The sequence below is a fragment of the Mesoplodon densirostris genome, chromosome 1, assembly GCF_025265405.1.
Source record: "Mesoplodon densirostris isolate mMesDen1 chromosome 1, mMesDen1 primary haplotype, whole genome shotgun sequence".
Taxonomy (NCBI): Eukaryota; Metazoa; Chordata; class Mammalia; order Artiodactyla; family Ziphiidae; genus Mesoplodon; species Mesoplodon densirostris.
This window is the reverse complement of record NC_082661.1, coordinates 202013049-202032839: the sequence shown is the minus strand read 5'-3', so window position 1 is coordinate 202032839 and position 19791 is coordinate 202013049. Positions and strand designations below refer to the sequence as shown.

Below are 19791 nucleotides of genomic sequence, written 5' to 3'. Positions count from 1 at the left end.
CCGGCCTAGCTCTAGACGCCCCCCTAGAGGTTGTGGGTGTGACTGCACCGCAGCCCAAGTTTCCCTTTGCCCAAACGTGCCGCCTTCTGTCAAGGAGTGTTAAGAGCATGCGCTATGGGGTCAGACCTACCAGGTTGTCACTCATTAGCAGTGTGCTCTTAGATAACTTATTTCTCAAATTTTATCTAGTACTTCTGTAAAATGGGTATTATAATAAAGTTTGTTATGACAATAAATGTGATTATGTATGCAAAGCCCTTTGCACAGTATCTGAAATAGAGGAAGTGCTCAGTAATACTATGTTATCTGACTTAAAATCCTACCACAGTAGCGATATATATTTTTTATATCGGAGCAGATGTATGTATGTGAAGGGGTCAAATTATTATTTTAAATCTTGGAGATTCAGAGCTGAAAGGAAATACAGAGATGGCTCCAAAATTACAGAAATAAGCTCAACTCACTTATTTCCTTACAATGAAGAAATGGGAGTTTCAGAGAACTGCAACAATAGTGATAATTTATTGAGGGTCTTCTGTATGTCAAACACACTAATATACACCATTTCTTTCAAACTCCACGATAACCCTGTAAGTGACATAGACACTACTGTTGCCATTTTAGAGAAGACAAAATGTCAGAGGTTAAGAAATGTGTTTAAAGTGGTGACAGCTAGCAACTGACAGAGGGGGATGCAAACTGAGAGCCATCTGATGCCTATGCCCATGGGCTCTGCAATACATCACACACTGCTTTTTTCCTTAGAGTCGTGAAGCCAGGGTTAAAATGCCAGAAACTTGATTCAAGGTGTGATTCAACTTTCCCATGTAGCCTCCTCTCCAAAATGAGACACGGCGGCCGTAAAAGCCAGTAGGACACAATTTGCTCAAGACCAAACTGAAACAAGAGGCAGGCTAATCCAGGGGTCCCCAACCCCCGGGCCAGTACTGGTCCGTGGCCTGTTAGGAACCGGGCTGCACAGCAGGAGGTGAGCAGCCGGCCAGAGTACAAATCTTCATCTGTATTTACAGCCACTCCCCATCGCTCACATTACCTGCTGAGCTCCTCCTCCTGTCAGATCAGCATCGGCATCAGATTCTCATAGAAGCGCGAACCCTACTGTGAACTGTGCATGCAAGGGATCTAGGTTGTGTGCTCCTTGCGAGAATCCAATGCCTGATGATCTGAGGTGGAGCTGAGGCGGTGATGCTAGCACTCGGGAGCAGCTGCAAATACAGATGATCATTAGCAGAGAGGTTTGCACAGAGACCATAATAAATCAATCGCTTGCAGACTCATATCAAAACCTTATCAGTGAGTGGCAAGTGAAAACAAGCTCAGGGCTCCCAGATTCTGCATTATGGTGAGTTGTATAATTATTTCATTATATATTTACAATGTAATAATAATAGAAATTAAGTGCACAATAAATGTAATGAACTTCAATCATCCTGAAACCATCCCCCTACCCTCACCACCATTCTGTGGAAAAATTTTCTTCCACGAAACCGGTCCCTGGTGCCAAAAAGGTTGGGGACCACTGGGCTAATCCATTACATCACTATGTAATATTAGGCTACCCTGTCTCATAACTCATCAACAGCTGACATTATAAATACATGGGTCCTCATGCTGTCTATAAGGGATGATAATAAAAACCAGGAATCACATGCCAGAGTCCATAAGGGATGGAAGGGGAACTGAAAGTATACACACCATTCACCTCAACCCCAGTCATCACTGCTTTCAGTCAAGAAGGTGTACAGCCAAGCAAAGCGAGCAGCAGAGTTGCTTCACAATGCATTTTCATGGAGATAACCTTGAACTCTGCTCACACCTGGTGGTTCCCTTGTCAGGATTTCTAAGACTTCTGACCTCTCTTTTTTGTACAATAATCTGAACAAGTCAGGAACTTTTTTTTTTTTTTTTCAGTACGCGGGCCCCTCACCGCTGTGGCCTCTCCCGTTGCGGAGCACAGGCTCCAGACGCGCAGGCTCAGCGGCCATGGCCCACGGGCCCAGCCGCTTCGCCGCATGCGGGATCCTCCCGGACCGGGGCACGAACCCGTGTCCCCCGCATCAGCAGGCAGACTCCCAACCACTGTGCCACCAGGGAAGCCCAGTCAGGAACATTTTTATAAGCCTAAACAAAACAAAACAAGATGTTTCAAACTGGAGAGACAAAGGCTGGCGGGGGCGGGGCAGGGAGTACATTCAAAGTCTCTGAAATCATGGAGTTATGAATCTAGCTACTGACAAATCTTGGCAAACAGTTTTATGGTATAGCTATTAAAGCTTCAAAGAAAGAAAAGACAAAGAGGTATCTGACATGCTAAGTTTTTAAGACTGTCACCCTAATAGATTATATTTTAAGAAAAGCTTTAAAGATTTTTAGATAAATCTTTAATTGACAGATTCATGGAGAGTTTCATGGAAAATTAGTTTGGAAGTGATTAGGAAACGTAATGACACACTTTTCTTGGTGTCACTGTCAGAAGCAGCTAGCATTGCTCCAAGTTCATTAGATCCTCAACATGTTTGTTGACAATGGATGTGCTTGGAGCCACACTAATGCAGAAATTCATGTTTTCATAAGGTGAACACAGGCTTTTTCTTTTTCTGATTAAATAAAGTCTTCATATTTCCACTTACAATGGAAAATTCAACTAAGTTGGTAATAAATGTGGTTCTATGTTTAAATGTGAATACTCTATATTAACTAAACAGAAATTTTATCACAGGTATAATTCTTTCCTCTTGATTACTGACTGTTCTGGCAAGAGCTCATGCCTACCTTTTAAATTCCTGAGAAACAGCTCCCATACCCCATCGCCCCCTTCCATCTCCTCCTCCTCCTGTGTCCAGCACCTCAGCTGTCCACCCCACTCCCCCATGCCCATTTCCTCAATTCCTTTTATTTGGTATCAAAACCACAATTTTTTCTCAGTTGTTTTAAAGTAGGTATTTTTTCTTTGACTTTCTTTTTGGTCCAGTGCTATTTGTTTTATCTTTATCTTGTGCCCTGCCCATATTAGGGACAGAAGAATATAAAACTTTAAATTTCACCAATCCTTGTGAGACTTTTTCCTTGATTATTAAGGTAGCTTTTTCTTGGAGAACAGTTTTCCATGACTTCAGTTGTTGAACTTAACAGACTTGCCTTGTAGCTTTCTTTGGCAACAAGTTTTAAAGATTGCTTTATGAAGTTAGAAAATGCAAATTTTATAAAAGAATACAAAAAGTGAACAGGCAACTTTCTTAGTAGCAAACTAAATAGATAAAAATCAAGGACAATGTGAAACAAATAATATACAAACTTTTATTCAAAGTTAATTCAAGAAAGACATATTTTGGTCATTTTTAAAGTAAGATTAATTGAAGGTCTCAGAAAAATTCTATCTGATCAACACAGATGGCTACTCACAGAAAGTTCTCTTTTCTGTTAACAGCAGCTAAATTTATACACACAGAAAAAATTCTTAAGACCATGCAAATTCAGTTGAATTCCATACATTCATTATATTCATCAAAAACCTGCAGTAATGTTCATGCCAAACTGTTAAGAAAAAAATTTGAAATACACACCAAAACATGACCAAGATTAAACCAAAGAAAATAATAAATAAGCATAATTTATATTTTATTTTAAAAAGTTTGGCATCACACATGTATTCAAGTGTGTTACACCAGTTCATTCCTCAGAAGTGGCATTTTAAAGTGTTAAGCATTGTTAAATATCAAAAAATACAACTCTGTTTTACAATGTAGTACTGGCATAATTCAAAGTACTGTGCCAATTATAAATAGTATAATCAAGTTTCAAACATTTTTTCAAACATATTTAAAGGAAAGCATATAGACACACATTTATATGCACACAATTTATTATACTCATGTAATCAAACATATTTTATAAAAGCAAACAGTTTTATCCCTCAACTAGTTTGTATACTTACACAGAGTTTAATACCTTTTCAAAGATTTTCACTTCCTGTGTATACAGATTTTCAGGAGAAGGAATAAAGATGAAACTTAATTTTACAAGAGCACGTATTTATCCCCCTTCACAAAATAATCCAGTCATTCAAGATTGGTAACTAGTCTTTGTGAAAGCAACTATTGTCCAAAGACTACAGAATAATACTGCAGTCTAAGTTTCTTATTAAAATTCAGTCAGCTGCTGCTCACTGCAGAAAAGCTTACACTGTGCATCTACCAAAAATAATCTTCAATATCTGAGGCCTATAAAGGCAGATGATCTTATCTTCTGCGGAGACTTAAAGTGCAGCTACAAGTGGAGAAGTGCTAGACTCTCAGTCACTTCAGAAGTACTTGTTGAAGTCTGCTTCTTCTCATGTGTAAATGTGCTGAAAATGTCCTTCAGGCTCATAATGGTTTATCAATAACTGTGACCCCTGAACAAAGAAACGAAGAAATAAAACAGAAGTCACAGGAAGCATTCTGTATCTCTGAGAAAATACTGAAGTTTTTATATTATTACTTAAGAGGGACTCAAGAGATCATGATGTTTCAAAATCTCTTTCTTAGAAAATTTAGTATTACTATCATTTTAATCTAAATGACAATGAAATCTTTGTTTAAAAATTAGGGACCAAAATTACATAAGACTATTTAATCCAGAGCTCATCTTTTGCTCTTCACAGTTACAATTAAGGGAAAATAATTTTACTCAAGAAATACTAAGATCCACTTAATACTCAAAGGGGCACCAACAGACTTTTAAGAGTGATGAATATTTTCATTACCTTGATTGTGGTGGTTTTGTGGTTATATACATATGTCAAAACTAATAAAACTGTACACTTTAAATATATGTTATTTATTCTATGTCAGATATATCTCAATAAAGCAGTTTTAAAAAATTTCACGTAATTTTGAGGAATGCTATCCTGGGATCCTACTCTATATATCAATAGTTCTATTAGGTGTTGTTTTAGATGACAAGTAACAGTGATGGTTAATAAGTATAAATTTCTTTTTTCCCCACTACTAAATCTATATTAGAATGTTACTGAAACATTCTAATTTTTAAAGCAATATAAATATCTATCATCAGAATAAACTACATGCAACATATACTTTTAAAGATTCATCATTATATTTATTAAAGAGTATTACCATTTCTCTTACGAAGAGAATGGACCAAACTGATATTTTATAATCCAATCAGTGCTGTGCTTAAGTAAGAAAATTACTCTGTAGCCTCACTGTAATAGTATCACATGGAGCCCTGCCAGGGGAGATGTTATAGGGCTCATATCTTTTGGATATCTGAGTAATTAAAGCCTTGCCACACTGTGAATTCCATGACACTGCATACAGATGTAGCCGTATTAAATTTTATGATTCCACACTGGAAAGATTTGTAATTTTGAATACAAATGACTACAGAATGACAAAAGGATACTAGTGCTTTATTTCAGAATATACATATCTGATATTAATTATTTTGAGAATAAGAAATAAGATATACTTTGAGAAAAGACTTCCTTCTTATATAGGAGAAAAACATTCTTAATGTAAAAATCATAATGATGTAATCCTTTCGTATTATAATAGAAGACTATAAGAAAACTGAACAATTATTACCTGCGTAACTTCTCCCTGTGCTCATACAAGATGACACAACTGTCCATTTATCAGTTGTTGGGTTATAATATTCTACTGATGCCAAGTTACAGGAACCATCATCCCCTCCAACTACATATAACAGACCGTTAACTGCACAAACTCCTTTAAAAAAATTACACAGAGAGAAAACAATTATTTTAAAAATTTGGATAAATATAAGTATCCCTGAACGTGTCTGGTAAGGTGATCCAGAGACATGTACTTCCTGGAAAGAGGCAAGGAGAGAAGATGGGGGAACCCAAAAAGAATTCCTTTATATGTGAGAATCTAATACTAACTGTAAGCTCCTACTCATGTTACTTATGCAGTAGATGCTTTATATATGCATTATTTCATTTAACCTTCACAATAACCCTACTTTACAGGTTAGAAACTATTTTAATCCCCATTTTATAAAAAACAATAGAAAATTAAAAGTCAAAGAACTCTCCCAAAGTCAGCTTCTAAGGAAATCCTAAGGAAAAAGGAAAAATAAATATATATATTAGTAGAAAGTAAAAATGATTCTGAATTTTAATTATTACACTGACTGGTCAACTATTTTATCTCCTTTAAAAGGGAAAACAGTATTATTTATTTAATTATTATGAGAATAACATATTTTTTGGATTTTTGCAAAATTCAAAACATCTAGAAAAGTATAAAGAAAAAAAGCCCACCACTAATCCTATACCGCTTAGAATCCTGATCATCGAAATTCTGGCTCTTTTCTACATGTATCTACTCAGACACTCCTTTTTTTTAACCCCAAAGTAGCTCATACTACACATGCTACTTTTTACTCACTCCCGCCAAACAATATATGCCTTGGACATTTCCCCAAGTTAATAAATACAGATCTACATAATTTTTAATGGCTGCATAGTATTCCATGTATGACAATACCATAATTTGTCTTTTACTGATGGATTTTAAGTTATTTTCAGCATTTTTTTTTTTTTTTTTTTTTTTTTTTGCGGTACGCAGGCCTCTCACTTTTGTGGCCTCTCCCGTTGCAGAGCACAGGCTCCGGACGCGCAGGCTCAGCGGCCATGGCTCACGGGCCCAGCCACTCCGTGGCATGTGGGATCTTCCCGGACCGGGGCACAAACCTGTGTCCCCTGCATCGGCAGGCGGACCCTCAACCACTGCGCCACCAGGGAAGCCCCTCAGCTTTTTTGCTCTTATCAATAATGTTACAATGAACAAGGATCTCTTGCACATTTTGCATACTTATGCAACGATTTTCTTAATATAAATGTTTACAAAGAAAACTGCTGAGTGAAAAGATAAACACCTTTTAAAAGCTCTTTATTTCAATTTATTTTTAAAAAGCGTATTTAATAATTTTAAACACGATTCAGAGCTTTTATGAACTGGTACTACAGGGCATCAAAACATCCAGAAGGGTGCTGCCCACACACTGGTCTCTTTACAGACAGTTTTGCTAACACAATTAATAGGTGCTTGTAGATTTTTTTTTTTTTTTTTTTTTTTTTTTTTTTTTGCGGTATGCGGGCCTCTCACTGTTGTGGCCTCCCCCGTTGCGGAGCACAGGCTCCGGACGCGCAGGCTCCGGACGCGCAGGCTCAGCGGCCATGGCTCACGGGCCCAGCCGCTCCGCGGCATATGGGATCCTCCCAGACCGGGGCACGAACCCGTATCCCCTGCATCGGCAGGCGGACTCTCAACCACTTGCGCCACCAGGGAGGCCCTGTAGATTTTTAACGTAACAAAATAATGAGCCCAAGTCTCTACACAGCATTTAAAAGCAATAGTATCTTCTGTGCAGATGGAGTGGATCCCCTTTACTCAAGCTCTGTTGTGCTACTATGATAGTCTCTCGACAGGAAGCAAACTCATATCATTTTAAAGTAGTTCAAATACCTGAAAAGCAAGAGCAGGATGACAATAGCTCTACATACACAAAGTATCTCCTTATTCTTCTGGCTAGAATAAATGAGCTAATTTTGATTTGAAAACAATAAAACAAGGGTAGAGAAAAAATAAGACTAGAATAATCTTTAGGAAAATAATAACAAAAGTTCAAATTGCAAATAAATTTCCTAATCCAGGAAGCACATGCACATATGCTTTTCTAACTTCATATGTGCTGGGGCCCAGATTTGTGGGTCTTACTATTAATAGTTCTGGACTATCCATAGCTGAGAGAGTTTTAGTACTTCACCAAGTACCAGTTGTACCAGTTGGATGAGGTAAAAGGTCAAGTAAATTAATTTTATATTTTGCTTTGTTGAGCAAGTTCTTGCAGTCCCATATACTTATCTCCCTTAGTGATCACATTTAAATTAAAGAGAAATTAAGAAGAACACTTCTGGGGGGATGGAGGGTGCATCTTGCAACATCATCCAGTGGTATACAGTGAGTATGAGAATCATCAGGAACTTATTTTGTATTATGGGAACTGGCATGAAGACAATGGCATTTTTAAGAAAATGAGAATTGCCCCAAAAGACTACCCAGGTACCCTGAATCTATTTTCCATTTCTATTTCCCTTCTACAGATCTTTTTTTTTTTTTTTTTTAGATGTTGCGGGTAGGAGTTTATTAATTAATTAATTTATTTTTGCTGTGTTGGGTCTTCGTTTCTGTGTGAGGGCTTTCTCTAGTTGTGGCAAGCGGGGGCCACTCTTCATTGCGATGCGCAGGCCTCTCACTATCGCGGCCTCTCTTGTTGTGGAGCACAGGCTCCAGACGTGCAGGCTCAGTAGTTGTGGCTCACGGGCCTAGTTGCACTGCGCATGTGGGATCCACCCAGACCAGGGCTCGAACCCGTGTTCCCTGCATTAGCAGGCAGATTCTCAACCACTGCGCCACCAGGGAAGCCCCCTACAGATCTTCTTTTTAAGTAGGTAGTTCCCTACTTACTTAAGATATCTTGAATACATCAGCTTTCTTAAAGTTATTGTTGTTGTTATTTTAGCTTTTCCATTTTCTAGAAACCCTGAACTGTATTAAATTGAGGTTGCTTCTTCAGGCTTCCCCTCCAGATTCAGATAAACAACTAGCTTTTTTATCTGGTATAAATATTTACTCAACTAGACTAAATTCCTTGAGAAATGGGCTCCAGAATGTGATACAGGTAGACACTCAAAAATGTCTGTGGTAAGAATGAATGAATTCAAGTATCAAATAAAGAGGGTTCTTCCTCTAATTAAGTCTCTACATTCATCACCAAAAAGTAAACTTTGACAGAAATTATAAGTTAACAGAAGGATCACGTCAACCTGTATGTCCAGACACTATGCTAGGCGTTCACTATATAGGATTATTACAAAAGTTTCTGCAAGTTTCTGCCTTTAAAGAGCAAGTCTATTAGGGAACCCAGATCAGTAAAAGAACAATGGAAATACACAGTGATACTCTGAATACAATTCAGTATAAATTTCATAATCATAAACTAGATAGATACCTGCATTTCTTCTACACATGTTCATATCTGCAACCTGTCTCCATGTGTTGGTGGTGGGATCATACACTTCAACACTTTTTCGTACTAAAGGGCCATCATGACCCCCGACAGCATACAATAAGTTGTTTAGCACGCCAACACCTGTAAAACACAAAGAACCAAACAACAGTAGAGTAAAAGGGACAAAAAATTTATAATATATTAGGGTTTCTTCAAATGACTTGTAAACAAAACTTCTGAAATGATTATTCATATTAAAAGTCAATATTAAAGCATACAGCCTAAGAAATAGAAACAAATAGAATTACAAATGAGAATCTCAGAACTATTGTTCTAAAAAAGCATGTCAAATACAATAAAAATAATATGGAGATGAAACACGGAGAGGGAAGTCCTTTACACAATTCTTTTGAAAACAACTTTCGTGATAAAAGCAAACCAGTATTAGAGCATAAAATCTGTAAGCAATGGATATGGAGTTGATTATTAAGCAAGTTCTCCAATAAGCACTAAAAACAAAAACCTAAAAGTAATGCCAAACAATATAAATAATTAAACGAAACAGAAGCCTTTAATATAGGACTTTAGAAATTTTACAAAGTGAAATTTAAGTGCAGCTACCTACCAACTCTACCTGCATAATACAAAAGACATTTTAACAGTGTCACTAAAATCAGTATATATTTTCTGATAATATAAAGAGATGCCATCATTTCACTTGTTTAATTCTTTTCCATCATTTCCATGCTTCAATTTCTAAATGAGGTTCCTATTCACCTGCTCCACTCCGTCTGGTACTCATTTCTGCTATATAGGTCCACTCGTTTGCTGTGGCGCTGTAGCATTCTACTGTGCTGAGACACTGACGTGAAGCTCCGTCATAACCCCCGACAGCATAAAGCAGACCTAAACATGGAATCACAGAGAAAGCCAAATTCATAAAAAGCTATTTTTTCAAGTCAGGAAATAATATATTTTCCTCCTTGGTAGCAGAGTTTACCTTTAAAGTATTAGGAACTATTTAAAATCTTGCCTAATAGTGATAGGTGGACTTACCAAATCATATTATGAAGATCGGCAGAATATATATGATATTAATTTAACACTTTCATCAATAATCTGACTGATAGAACAAGAAAGTACACTCAGTATACCTTTGGATAAACACTATTTGGTAAGTGAACAGCCTGGAAAACCAAATTAAATATCAAAGTTATCTTAGTAAATTGAAAAAAAAGTTGAATCAAGAGTCAGTACCAGTATACAATGGAATATTATTTAGCAATAAAGAGAAATGAAGTACTGGTAAAATGCTACAGCGTGAACAAACCTTGAACATTATGCCAAGTCAAAGAAGCCAGTCATAAAGGACCACATACTGTATGATTTCATTAATATGAAATGTCTGTAAGTGGAAAATCTATAGAGAGACAGAAAAGTAGATAGTGTTTGCTGAGGGCTGGGAGGATGGGGATGATAGCCAAGGGGAGTAGGACTGCTTTGGGGGGTAATAAAAGTGTTCTAAAATTAATTGTTATGACAGATGCACACTGGATTGTATACTTTAAATGCATGAATTGTATGGTATGTGAATTCTATCTCAGTAAAGCTGGTAAAAGAAAAGTTGGTTCAGAGGATTATACCCACCATGGGGAGGGTGGTGGGAACCCACAAATTCGCCCAACCAAGTAAAAAAAAAATCATACTAATTAAACTCTTTTGGGGGACAAAGTAGGATATAAATAAATAACTGTGGCAACCCATCCCTTAAATGTTAAACAGCCCTTCTCCAGATGTAAAATTTCATATTCATGCCATCTGGTTTGTTCCCCAGATGACTGTATTAAAGTCAGTTAATAATATTACACAGGTTACACCCAGAGAGGGAGAAGGAGGGGGACAGAGAGAGAGGGAGGGGGACCAGAGGGTGGGCGTGCCTTATTTTAAAAAGGGATAACTAGCGTTTTCCAATAGCCACTATTTCCCTTTTAAATGGCCCTTTGGTCGCCCATTTAGAAAACCAGAGTCCGGGTTACGGGAAGAACCACTCACAACCACCGGGAAGCCGACCCACCTCCAACTACGGCGACACCCACGCTGCTCCTCCTCGTGTTCATGGGGGCCACGTGGAACCACTCGTTAGACTTGATGTTGTAAGCCTCCACCGAGGACAGCCCTGTAATAAACAAAGCACAACGCACTGCACCTCAGGTTCCTTATATGTATTAGTAGGGGAAATACTTCAGCTGCATTAAAGTGGGTCAAAATCCAATTATGTGACGAAGAGGAATAGCGAGCTCCTACGCAAGCTACTGACATTTACTGGCTTTTTAAACTTGAGAAGATGACTGACACTGAAGCATGAGAAAGAAAATTTACATACTGAGCACTCTTAACATCATTTAAAGGAATTCTGGATGGAAATTTTAAACTTATCTTCACAATACCTGTTAAAACATTCAAATGCCTCCTAATTTTGCTAGGCCTTGTTCCATAAATGTGATTGCTATGTTAATTCTAACAGCAATGCAGGAAAGATAAAAGAAAATTGCCTGTACTCCCGTCAAAGCCTCCCACGGCATATAACAGTCCGTTCAACACAGCAGCCCCCAGGGTGCTTCTCCGGTCTCGCATGTTAGCAACACTGGTCCACTGATCTTTCACCGGGTCATAGGAATCCACAGTGCGGACCCTTAAGGAGCCATTAAAGCCACCGACAGCAAAAACGAGTCCAGCCATGTAGACCATCCCTGAAAAAGAAATACAGCAGTTAATGATGCATGTGCAACCCAAATGCTACCAACATCTAAAGACTGCATTCCAAACAGTCTACAGCTGTTGTCAGAACAGAAGTCCCCCTTAGGAGAAGCCTGGCTGAATAGGTCCTAAGAAATGCTATTCATTAGCGAGAATATAGAATGAATAGACGGTGCTCCTTACTACTACTGAAAAATGCAATGGCATGGGCTGAGGTACTATTTTGACTCTTGGCTTCTTCAAAGACTTACTTACAGACGTAAACAATGAGCCAAAATTTTCCAACTACTTGAACCTGTACACATCTCCCATGGTTTTCAATTGTGGACCTTCTACTCAAAAATACCAGACCAAGTGCTCTTCAAAAGAATCAAGGGCATGAAAGATAAGGAAAGACTACGGAACTGTCACAGATCAGAAGAGACTAAGAAAACATGACAACTAAATGCAATCTAACAAGGGAGGATCAAGATGGCAGAGTAGGAGGACATGGAGCTCACCTCACCCACAAACGCATCAAACATACATCTACATGTGGAACAATTCTCACAGAAAACCAACTGGAAACTGGCAGAAGATCTCTTTTACAACCAAAGCTGCAAGAAAGATCTCCACGTAACCCAGCAGGATGGGGGGGAAAAGGCATTCAGAACAGGACTGGCACCCCTGGGAGGGATCTGTGAAGGAGGGAAGGTCCACACGGGCAGGACCTCGCCCTGGGGAGCCCCTTTGCCTGCTACAAAGTCTGCCAGGACAGATAGAGGGACTGGAGGTGTTACAGACCTGGGTTCTTGGACTCTTTAAGCAACAGAAATTGATAAGAGGCCAGATGAGGAATTCAGGCAAGGCTTTATTGGGACTTGTGCTTAGCACGAGGGAGAGGGGAGCTGTTTCCTTAAATGGGGTGAGAGTGGGGGCACATTGGTGGCTTGGGCTGGAGGCGTGGCTTAGGTGGTCTGCCCACCCCTTGGTGGGTGGTGTGTGCAGGGATCATGCCCAGTACCCTGCTTTTGCTCCTAGCACTTCAGAAGTGGCAGTTCAGAAGTGGTTTTGACCTTATTATTCATAATTACCCTGACTACACACGTGTGCAGTTATTTTTAGTCCCTTAGAGTTTCTTTGTATTCTGTTGCTCAAGGAGATGTTTGTCCAGGTGCAAGCACTGTAGTAAAGGGTCCCAAGTCCCAGGTCCCAGCCTGTCTCAGAGGGGCCTGGTCTCTGCTCTCAAGGAGTGTGTGGGTGCTGGTTTACTAGCAATCAGAGCACAGCTGATAGCTGCAACCTTGCCACGCTTCCCAGTCTGAAATGTATGATGGGCTAGTATGCACAGTGGCTAGATGCTGAGTCTTGGGCAGATGGGCCCAGGAAGAGGACTCTGTCTACCTGCATGGAGACAGCTTGGAGGGCCTGGGGTATGGCCTTATCAAACCTCAGAGCCCACTGTCAGCATTCACACCATGGGGGAGGGTCCAGATCCAGCAGACATTGTTGGTGCACACACTGGGTCACACCACAGAAATGCATGTTTTGGGTGGACAGCCCCTTGGGAGGAGTATACAGGGGTTCCTTTTCTGTCTGGAGCACTCTAGTTCTGCCCAGCCCACACTGAAGCTTGGAGCCAGATCTAGTGCAGATAGGTCCTGGGAGAGGCCTGCACAGAGGCAGCCCAGATCCCAGGTGGCAGCACAACCACCTTGACTCCTACAGCCACAGCACCCTAGCCCCCAGCAGCAGCCCACTCCACACCACACACCATAGCCTAGCACTGGATCTGGGACAAACACAGTGGAGAAAGGGACACGACCTTGGGCTGCTTCTGGGCAGAACTGCAGATGACTGCAGAGGCGGTGCATAGGTTCACTGTGACCACATGGGCCTCACTTGCTTCAGCACTCACCTCCTTTGCAACAGAGCAAGGGCAATGGAGCCATATCAAATCTGAGACTCAGGGTTTCTACTCAAACAACTGGGGAGCAGACCTTGCCCCTGACAAGGCTGTGACATCCACAGAGAAAAGAGGAGGCTGTGCCCAATATCCAGGGCAGGTTCTAGACACCACAACTCCAATCACACCCCCTTATCAAGGGGATAATGGCCAGCACACTCTGAGGAAAGATATGGTTGGCATACAGCCCTTGCACCAAAAATACTGGACTTACACAGGCTACACAGGGATGCTCCTACATAAAAACAGCCCTTTCAGACCACAATAGACAACTGTTTCTCCTAAATTCATAGAGACAGACAAGTCAAGTAAAATAAGAAAGCAGAGGAACTACTCCCAATTAAAAGAACAAGAGAAATCCCCTGAAAGAACAAATAATGAAACAGACCTCTCCAATCTACCAGACTCCTAGTTTAAAAAGGAGGTAATAAAGATGTTGAAGGAATTAAAGATTATCGATAGAAATGCAGATCACTATAACAAGGAACTAGAAACTATAAAATGAACCAGTCAAAACTAGACAACTCAATGGCAGAGATAAAAACAAATCCAGAGGCAATGAATTGTAGACTAAATAATGCAGAAGAACGAATAAGTGATCTGGAAGATAGAATGATGGAAATCACCCAATCAGAGCAGCAGACAGAAAGACAAATGAAAAAAAAAAAAACCAAATAAAAAACCCCCAAAGTAACATACAAGATCTATGGGATAATATAAAGCATACCTACACAAAATAGGGGGGGCTGCAGACAGAGAAAAAGGGCTCAAAAATGTTTTTGAAGAAATTATGGCTGAAAACTTCCCAAACTTAAGAAGGACACAGATATCCAGGTAGAGGAAGCATGGAGGGTCCCAAACAAGATGAACCCAATCACACCCACACCAACACATTTCATAATTAAAATGGCAAAAGAGATACTAGGTCAAAAAACAAGCCTCAACAAATTTAAGAGGATAGAAATTATTTCAAGCATCTTTTCCTTCCACGACAGTATAAAACTAGAAATCAACCACAAAAAGAAAAACGGGAAAAAACCGAACACATGGAGACTAAACAACATGCTACTAAAAAACCAATGGCCACTGATGCAATCAAATAAGAAATCAGAAAATGCTTTGAGACAAATGACAATGAAAAACACAACCTTACAAAATCTATGGGATGCAGCAAAAACAGTTCTAAGAGAGTTCATAGCCACACAGGCCTTCCTCAAGAAAAAAACTCAAATAAACAACCTAACCTACCAACTAAAAGAATCAGAACAATAAGAACAAACAAAACCAAGGTCAGCAGAAGGAAAAATAATAAGGATAAAAGAGGAAATAAAGAAAATGAAGATCAAAAAAACAACAGGAAAGATCAATAAAACCAAGAGCTGGTTTTTAGAAAAGATAAACAAAATTGACAAACCTCTAGCTAGGCTCACCAAGAAGAAAAGAGAGCGGATCCAAATAAGCAAAGTAAGAAATGAAAGAGGAGAAATAACAACCACAGAAATACAAAAAAATCAGAAGAGAATACTGTGAACATATAATGACAAATTGGACCTCCTGGAAGAAATGGAAAAGTTTCAAGAAACATATAACTGGCCAAAACTGAGTCAAGAAGGAACAGATAATTTGAACAGACTGATTATTAGAAGTGAAATAGAATCTGTAATGAAAACAACTCCCTGCAAACAAAAGGCCAGGGCCATACAGCTTACCTATCCTTCTCAAACTATTCCAAAAAATTACAGAGTAAGGAACACTTCTAAAGTCATCGTACGAGGGCACCATCATCCTGATACCAAAAACAAACAAAGACACTACAAAAAAGGAAAATTATAGGCCAATATCGCTGAAGAATATAGATACAAAATTCCTCAACAAAATATTAGCAAACCAAATCCAACAATACAGAGAAAGGATAATATCTCATGATCAAGCTGGATTCATTCCAGGGTAAAAAGGATGGTTCAACATATGCAAATCAATCACTATAATACACCACCTTAACAAAAGGAAAGAAAAAACCCACATGATCATATCAATAGACACAGAATAAGCATTTGATAAAATTCAACATCCGCTCATGACAAAAACTCTCACCAAAGTGGGTATAAAGGGAACATATCTCAACATAATAAAAGCCATTTATGACAAAGCCACAGCCAACATAATACTCAATGGTGAAAAGCTGAAAAACTTCCCGCTAAATTCAGGAACAGGTCAAGGATGTCCACTATTACCACTTCTATTCAATATTGTATTGGAAGTCCTAGCCACAGGAATCAGACAAGAAAGAGAAATAAAATGTATCCAAATGGAAGTGAAGAGGTAAAACTGTCACTATTTGAAGATGACATGACACGCTATATGGAGAACCCTAAAGACTCCACACGAAAAGTATTAGTATTATTCAGCATGGTGGCAGGATACAAGATTAATATACAGAAATCCGTTGCATTCCTTTACACAACAACAAAATATCAGAAAGAGAAAGTAAAAAAAAAAAATCCCATTTAAAATCCCAACAATCTAAGAATAAACTTAACCAAGGAGATGAAAGACCTATACACTGAAAACTATAAAACAATGATAAAGGAAGCTGAAGATAATTCAAAGAACTGGAAAGAAATCTCATGCTCTTGGAAAAATTAATATTGTTAAAATGACCATACGATTTACAGATTAAATGCAATCCTTATCAGAATATCCATGATATTTTTCAAAGAACTAGAACAAATAATACTAAAACTTATATGGAACCACAAAAGACCCAGAAATGCCAAAGAAATCCTGAGGAAAAAAGAACAAAGCTGGAGGCATAACTCTTCCAGACTTAGACACTACTACAAAGCTACAGTAATCAAAACAGCATGGTACTGGCACAAAAACAGACATATAGATCAATGGAAGTGAACAGAGAGCCCGGAAATATACCCACACACCTATGGTCAATTAATCCATGACAAAGGAGACAAAACTATATAATGGAGAAAAGACAGTCTCTTCAACAAGTAGTGTTGGGAAAGCTGGACAGCTGCATGTAAATCAATGAAATTAGAACACTCCCTCACACCATATACAAAAGTAAACATAAAATGGTTTAAAGACTTAAATGTAAGACATGATACCATAAAACTCCTAGGAGAGAACATAGGTGAAACATTCTTGGAAATAAATCATAGCATTATGTTCTTAGAGAAATTTCCCAAGGTAAAATAAATAAAGGCAAAAATAAACAATAGGACCTAATCAAACTTAAAAGTTTTTGCACAGCAAAGGAAACCATCAACAAAATAAAAGACAACCTACGGAATGGAGAAAATATTTGCAAACGATGTGACTGACAAGGGGTTAATAACCCAAATATACAAATAGCTCATACTATTCAAAAAACAACCCAATCAAGAAGTAGGCAGGGGCTTCCCTGGTGGCGCAGTGGTTGAGAGTCCGCCTGCCGATGCAGGGAACACGGGTTCGTGCCCCAGTCTGGGAAGATCCCACATGCCGCAGAGCGGCTGGGCCCATGAGCCAGGGCCGCTGGGCCTGCGCGTCCAGAGCCTGTGCTCCACAACGGGAGAGGCCACAACAGTGAGAGGCCCGCATACCACAAAAAAAAAAAAAAAAAAAAAAAAAACAAAAAAAAAAAAAAGAAGTAGGCAGAAACCTAAATAGACATTTCTCCAAAGAAGATATATAGATGGCCAACAAGCACAAGAAAAAGATGTTCAACATCTCTAATTATTAGAGAAATGCAAATCAAAACCACAATGAGGTCTCACCTCACAGTGGTCAGAATGGCTATCATCAAAAAGTCTACAAATAATAAATGCTGGAGAGGATGTGAAGAAAAGGGAACCCTTCTGTTGGTGGGAATGTAAATTGATGCAGCCAGTATGGAAAATGGCATGGAGTTTCCTTAAAAAACTGAAAATATAACTACGATATGATCCAGCAATCCCACTCCTGGGCCTATATCTGGAAAGGATGAAAACTGTAAATTGTAAAGATACATGCACCTCAGTGTTCAGAGTAGCACTATTTATTGGGTTGGCCAAAAAGTTCATTCTGGTTTTTCTGTAACCTTATGGAAAAACCTGTACGAACTTTTTGGCCAACCCAATACAACAGTCTAGACATGGAAACAACCCAAGTGCCCGTCAACAGATGACTGGTTTAAGAAGATGTGTTACATATATACAATGGAATATTACTCAGCCATAACAAAGAAGGAAATACTGCCATTTGCAGCAACATGGGTGGACCTAGAGAATATTATACTAAGTAAAGTCAGACAGACAAATACTACATGACATCACTTAAATGTGGAATCCCCCCAAAAAATGAAACAAACAAATCTACATACAAAAGAGACTCACAGACATAGGAAATAAACTTACGGTTACCAAAGGGATAAATTAGGAGTATGGGATTAATAGATACAAACTACCACTTATAAAATAGATAAGCAACAAGGATTTACTGTATAGCACAGAGAACTATATTCAATATTTTGTAATAATGTACAATGGAAAATAGTCTAAAATAAATATAAGTGAATCACTTTGCTGCACATCTGAAACTAACACAATATTGTAAATGAACTATACTTCAATTATAAATAAATGCATGCATTAATTCAACGTGGGATCCTGAACTAGAATAAGAACATTAATGGAAAGAATGGTAAAATAAAGTAAGTCTGTAGTTTAGATACATGCACCTCAGTGTTCAGAGTAGCACTATTTATTGGGTTGGCCAAAAAGTTCGTTCGGGTTTTCTGTAACCTTATGGAAAAACCTGAACGGACTTTTTGGCCAACCCAATACAATAGCCAAGACATGGAAACAACCCAACTGCCCGTCAACAGATGATTGGTTTGAGAAGATGTGTTATATATACAATGGAATATTACTCAGCCATAACAAAGAATGAAATACTGCCATTTCCAGCAACATGGATGGACCTAGAGAATATCATATTAAGTAATAGTAATATGCCAATGCTAATTTCTTAGTTTTGATAACTGCATCACAGTTTTATAAGGTATTAATATTAGGGAATTACACACACACACAAATAATTTCTGAGTAACGCTTTTCTATACAAGAAACAAATCTTTAAGTCCAAGGACAAAATTCTGATGTACAGGAATTCATAAAAAGTAACATTGTTAAATGGCCAAAATAACACAAAAATAATGCAAGTAAAGTCAGAAGATAAAAGATTAATACAAATAAACATTCACACCACAAATGACAGACAAAAAGGCTACTTCCCTTAACGTATCAAATCAATAAAATAGTTTAATAAAAAAATGGCAAGAATCATGAACTGACCATTCAGAAAGATGTTTAACTTTCCTCATAATAAAAGTGCAAAGTAGATAATGAGATAGCATTTTTCACCTACCAGATTGCAAAACTCAATTTAATTATAAGGTGTTATAGGGTATGTAGGGAAATTTGTACCTTCATATTTTACTGTTAGTGGAAGTAATAATTGGTATATCTTCCTTGCATACTCTTTGAATAATTAATTCTAGTTCTAGAGTTTTATCCCACTAAAATATATTAGCATACATACATAATAATATATGTATAAGGAATTCATTGCAGTACTATTTATAACATAAGATTAAAAACAATTTTAATGTTCAATTAAAAACTAGTAAAAATTATACTACATCCAGATCCCTGTCCAACATACTAGACAGCTCGAAAGGAATGGGTTAACTTTATGCTGTTACGTAACAATTTCTAGGATATATTGTTAAAGGACTACCATGATAGAAATGTTCTGTTACACTTAGAACTCATTTGCTATGGGAGCTATGATTTATGGATCCAGGTTTGAGTCACAGGAAGAATCCTTAGAATTTGCAACTGCCTCTTCTGATTACAGTTTTGGATAAATAAAGTCTATTTCAACAAATGTTTGTAAAACGAATGCTTGGAAGAAGGAAACTGTGGCTTATTAGCTAAGTCAGGAATCTCTTAGAACTAAGGGTCCCAACCTAAAGAATTCTCAACACT

General features: G+C 38.3%; 1 protein-coding gene across 5 annotated transcripts in view; it reads right to left on the bottom strand.

Moving 5' to 3' along the window:
* Positions 1-3304: 3304 nt before the first annotated feature.
* Positions 3305-19791, bottom strand: part of KLHL2 (kelch like family member 2) — a 131945-nt gene continuing 115458 nt past the window's right edge. For 3 of the 5 annotated variants that reach the window (XM_060114462.1, XM_060114473.1, XM_060114500.1), the window contains 6 exons: positions 11616-11813; positions 11138-11239; positions 9841-9969; positions 9064-9204; positions 5610-5753; positions 3305-4414 (listed from right to left, as the gene is read on the bottom strand). In XM_060114462.1, the coding sequence (XP_059970445.1) occupies positions 4386-4414; positions 5610-5753; positions 9064-9204; positions 9841-9969; positions 11138-11239; positions 11616-11813 (743 nt within the window). In that variant the 3' untranslated portion in view covers positions 3305-4385. Of the gene's footprint in view, positions 4415-5609; positions 5754-5794; positions 6106-7365; positions 7518-9063; positions 9205-9840; positions 9970-11137; positions 11240-11615; positions 11814-19791 lie in introns of those variants that run through there. The other 2 variants (XM_060114482.1, XM_060114491.1) reach the window with 2 other exon arrangements.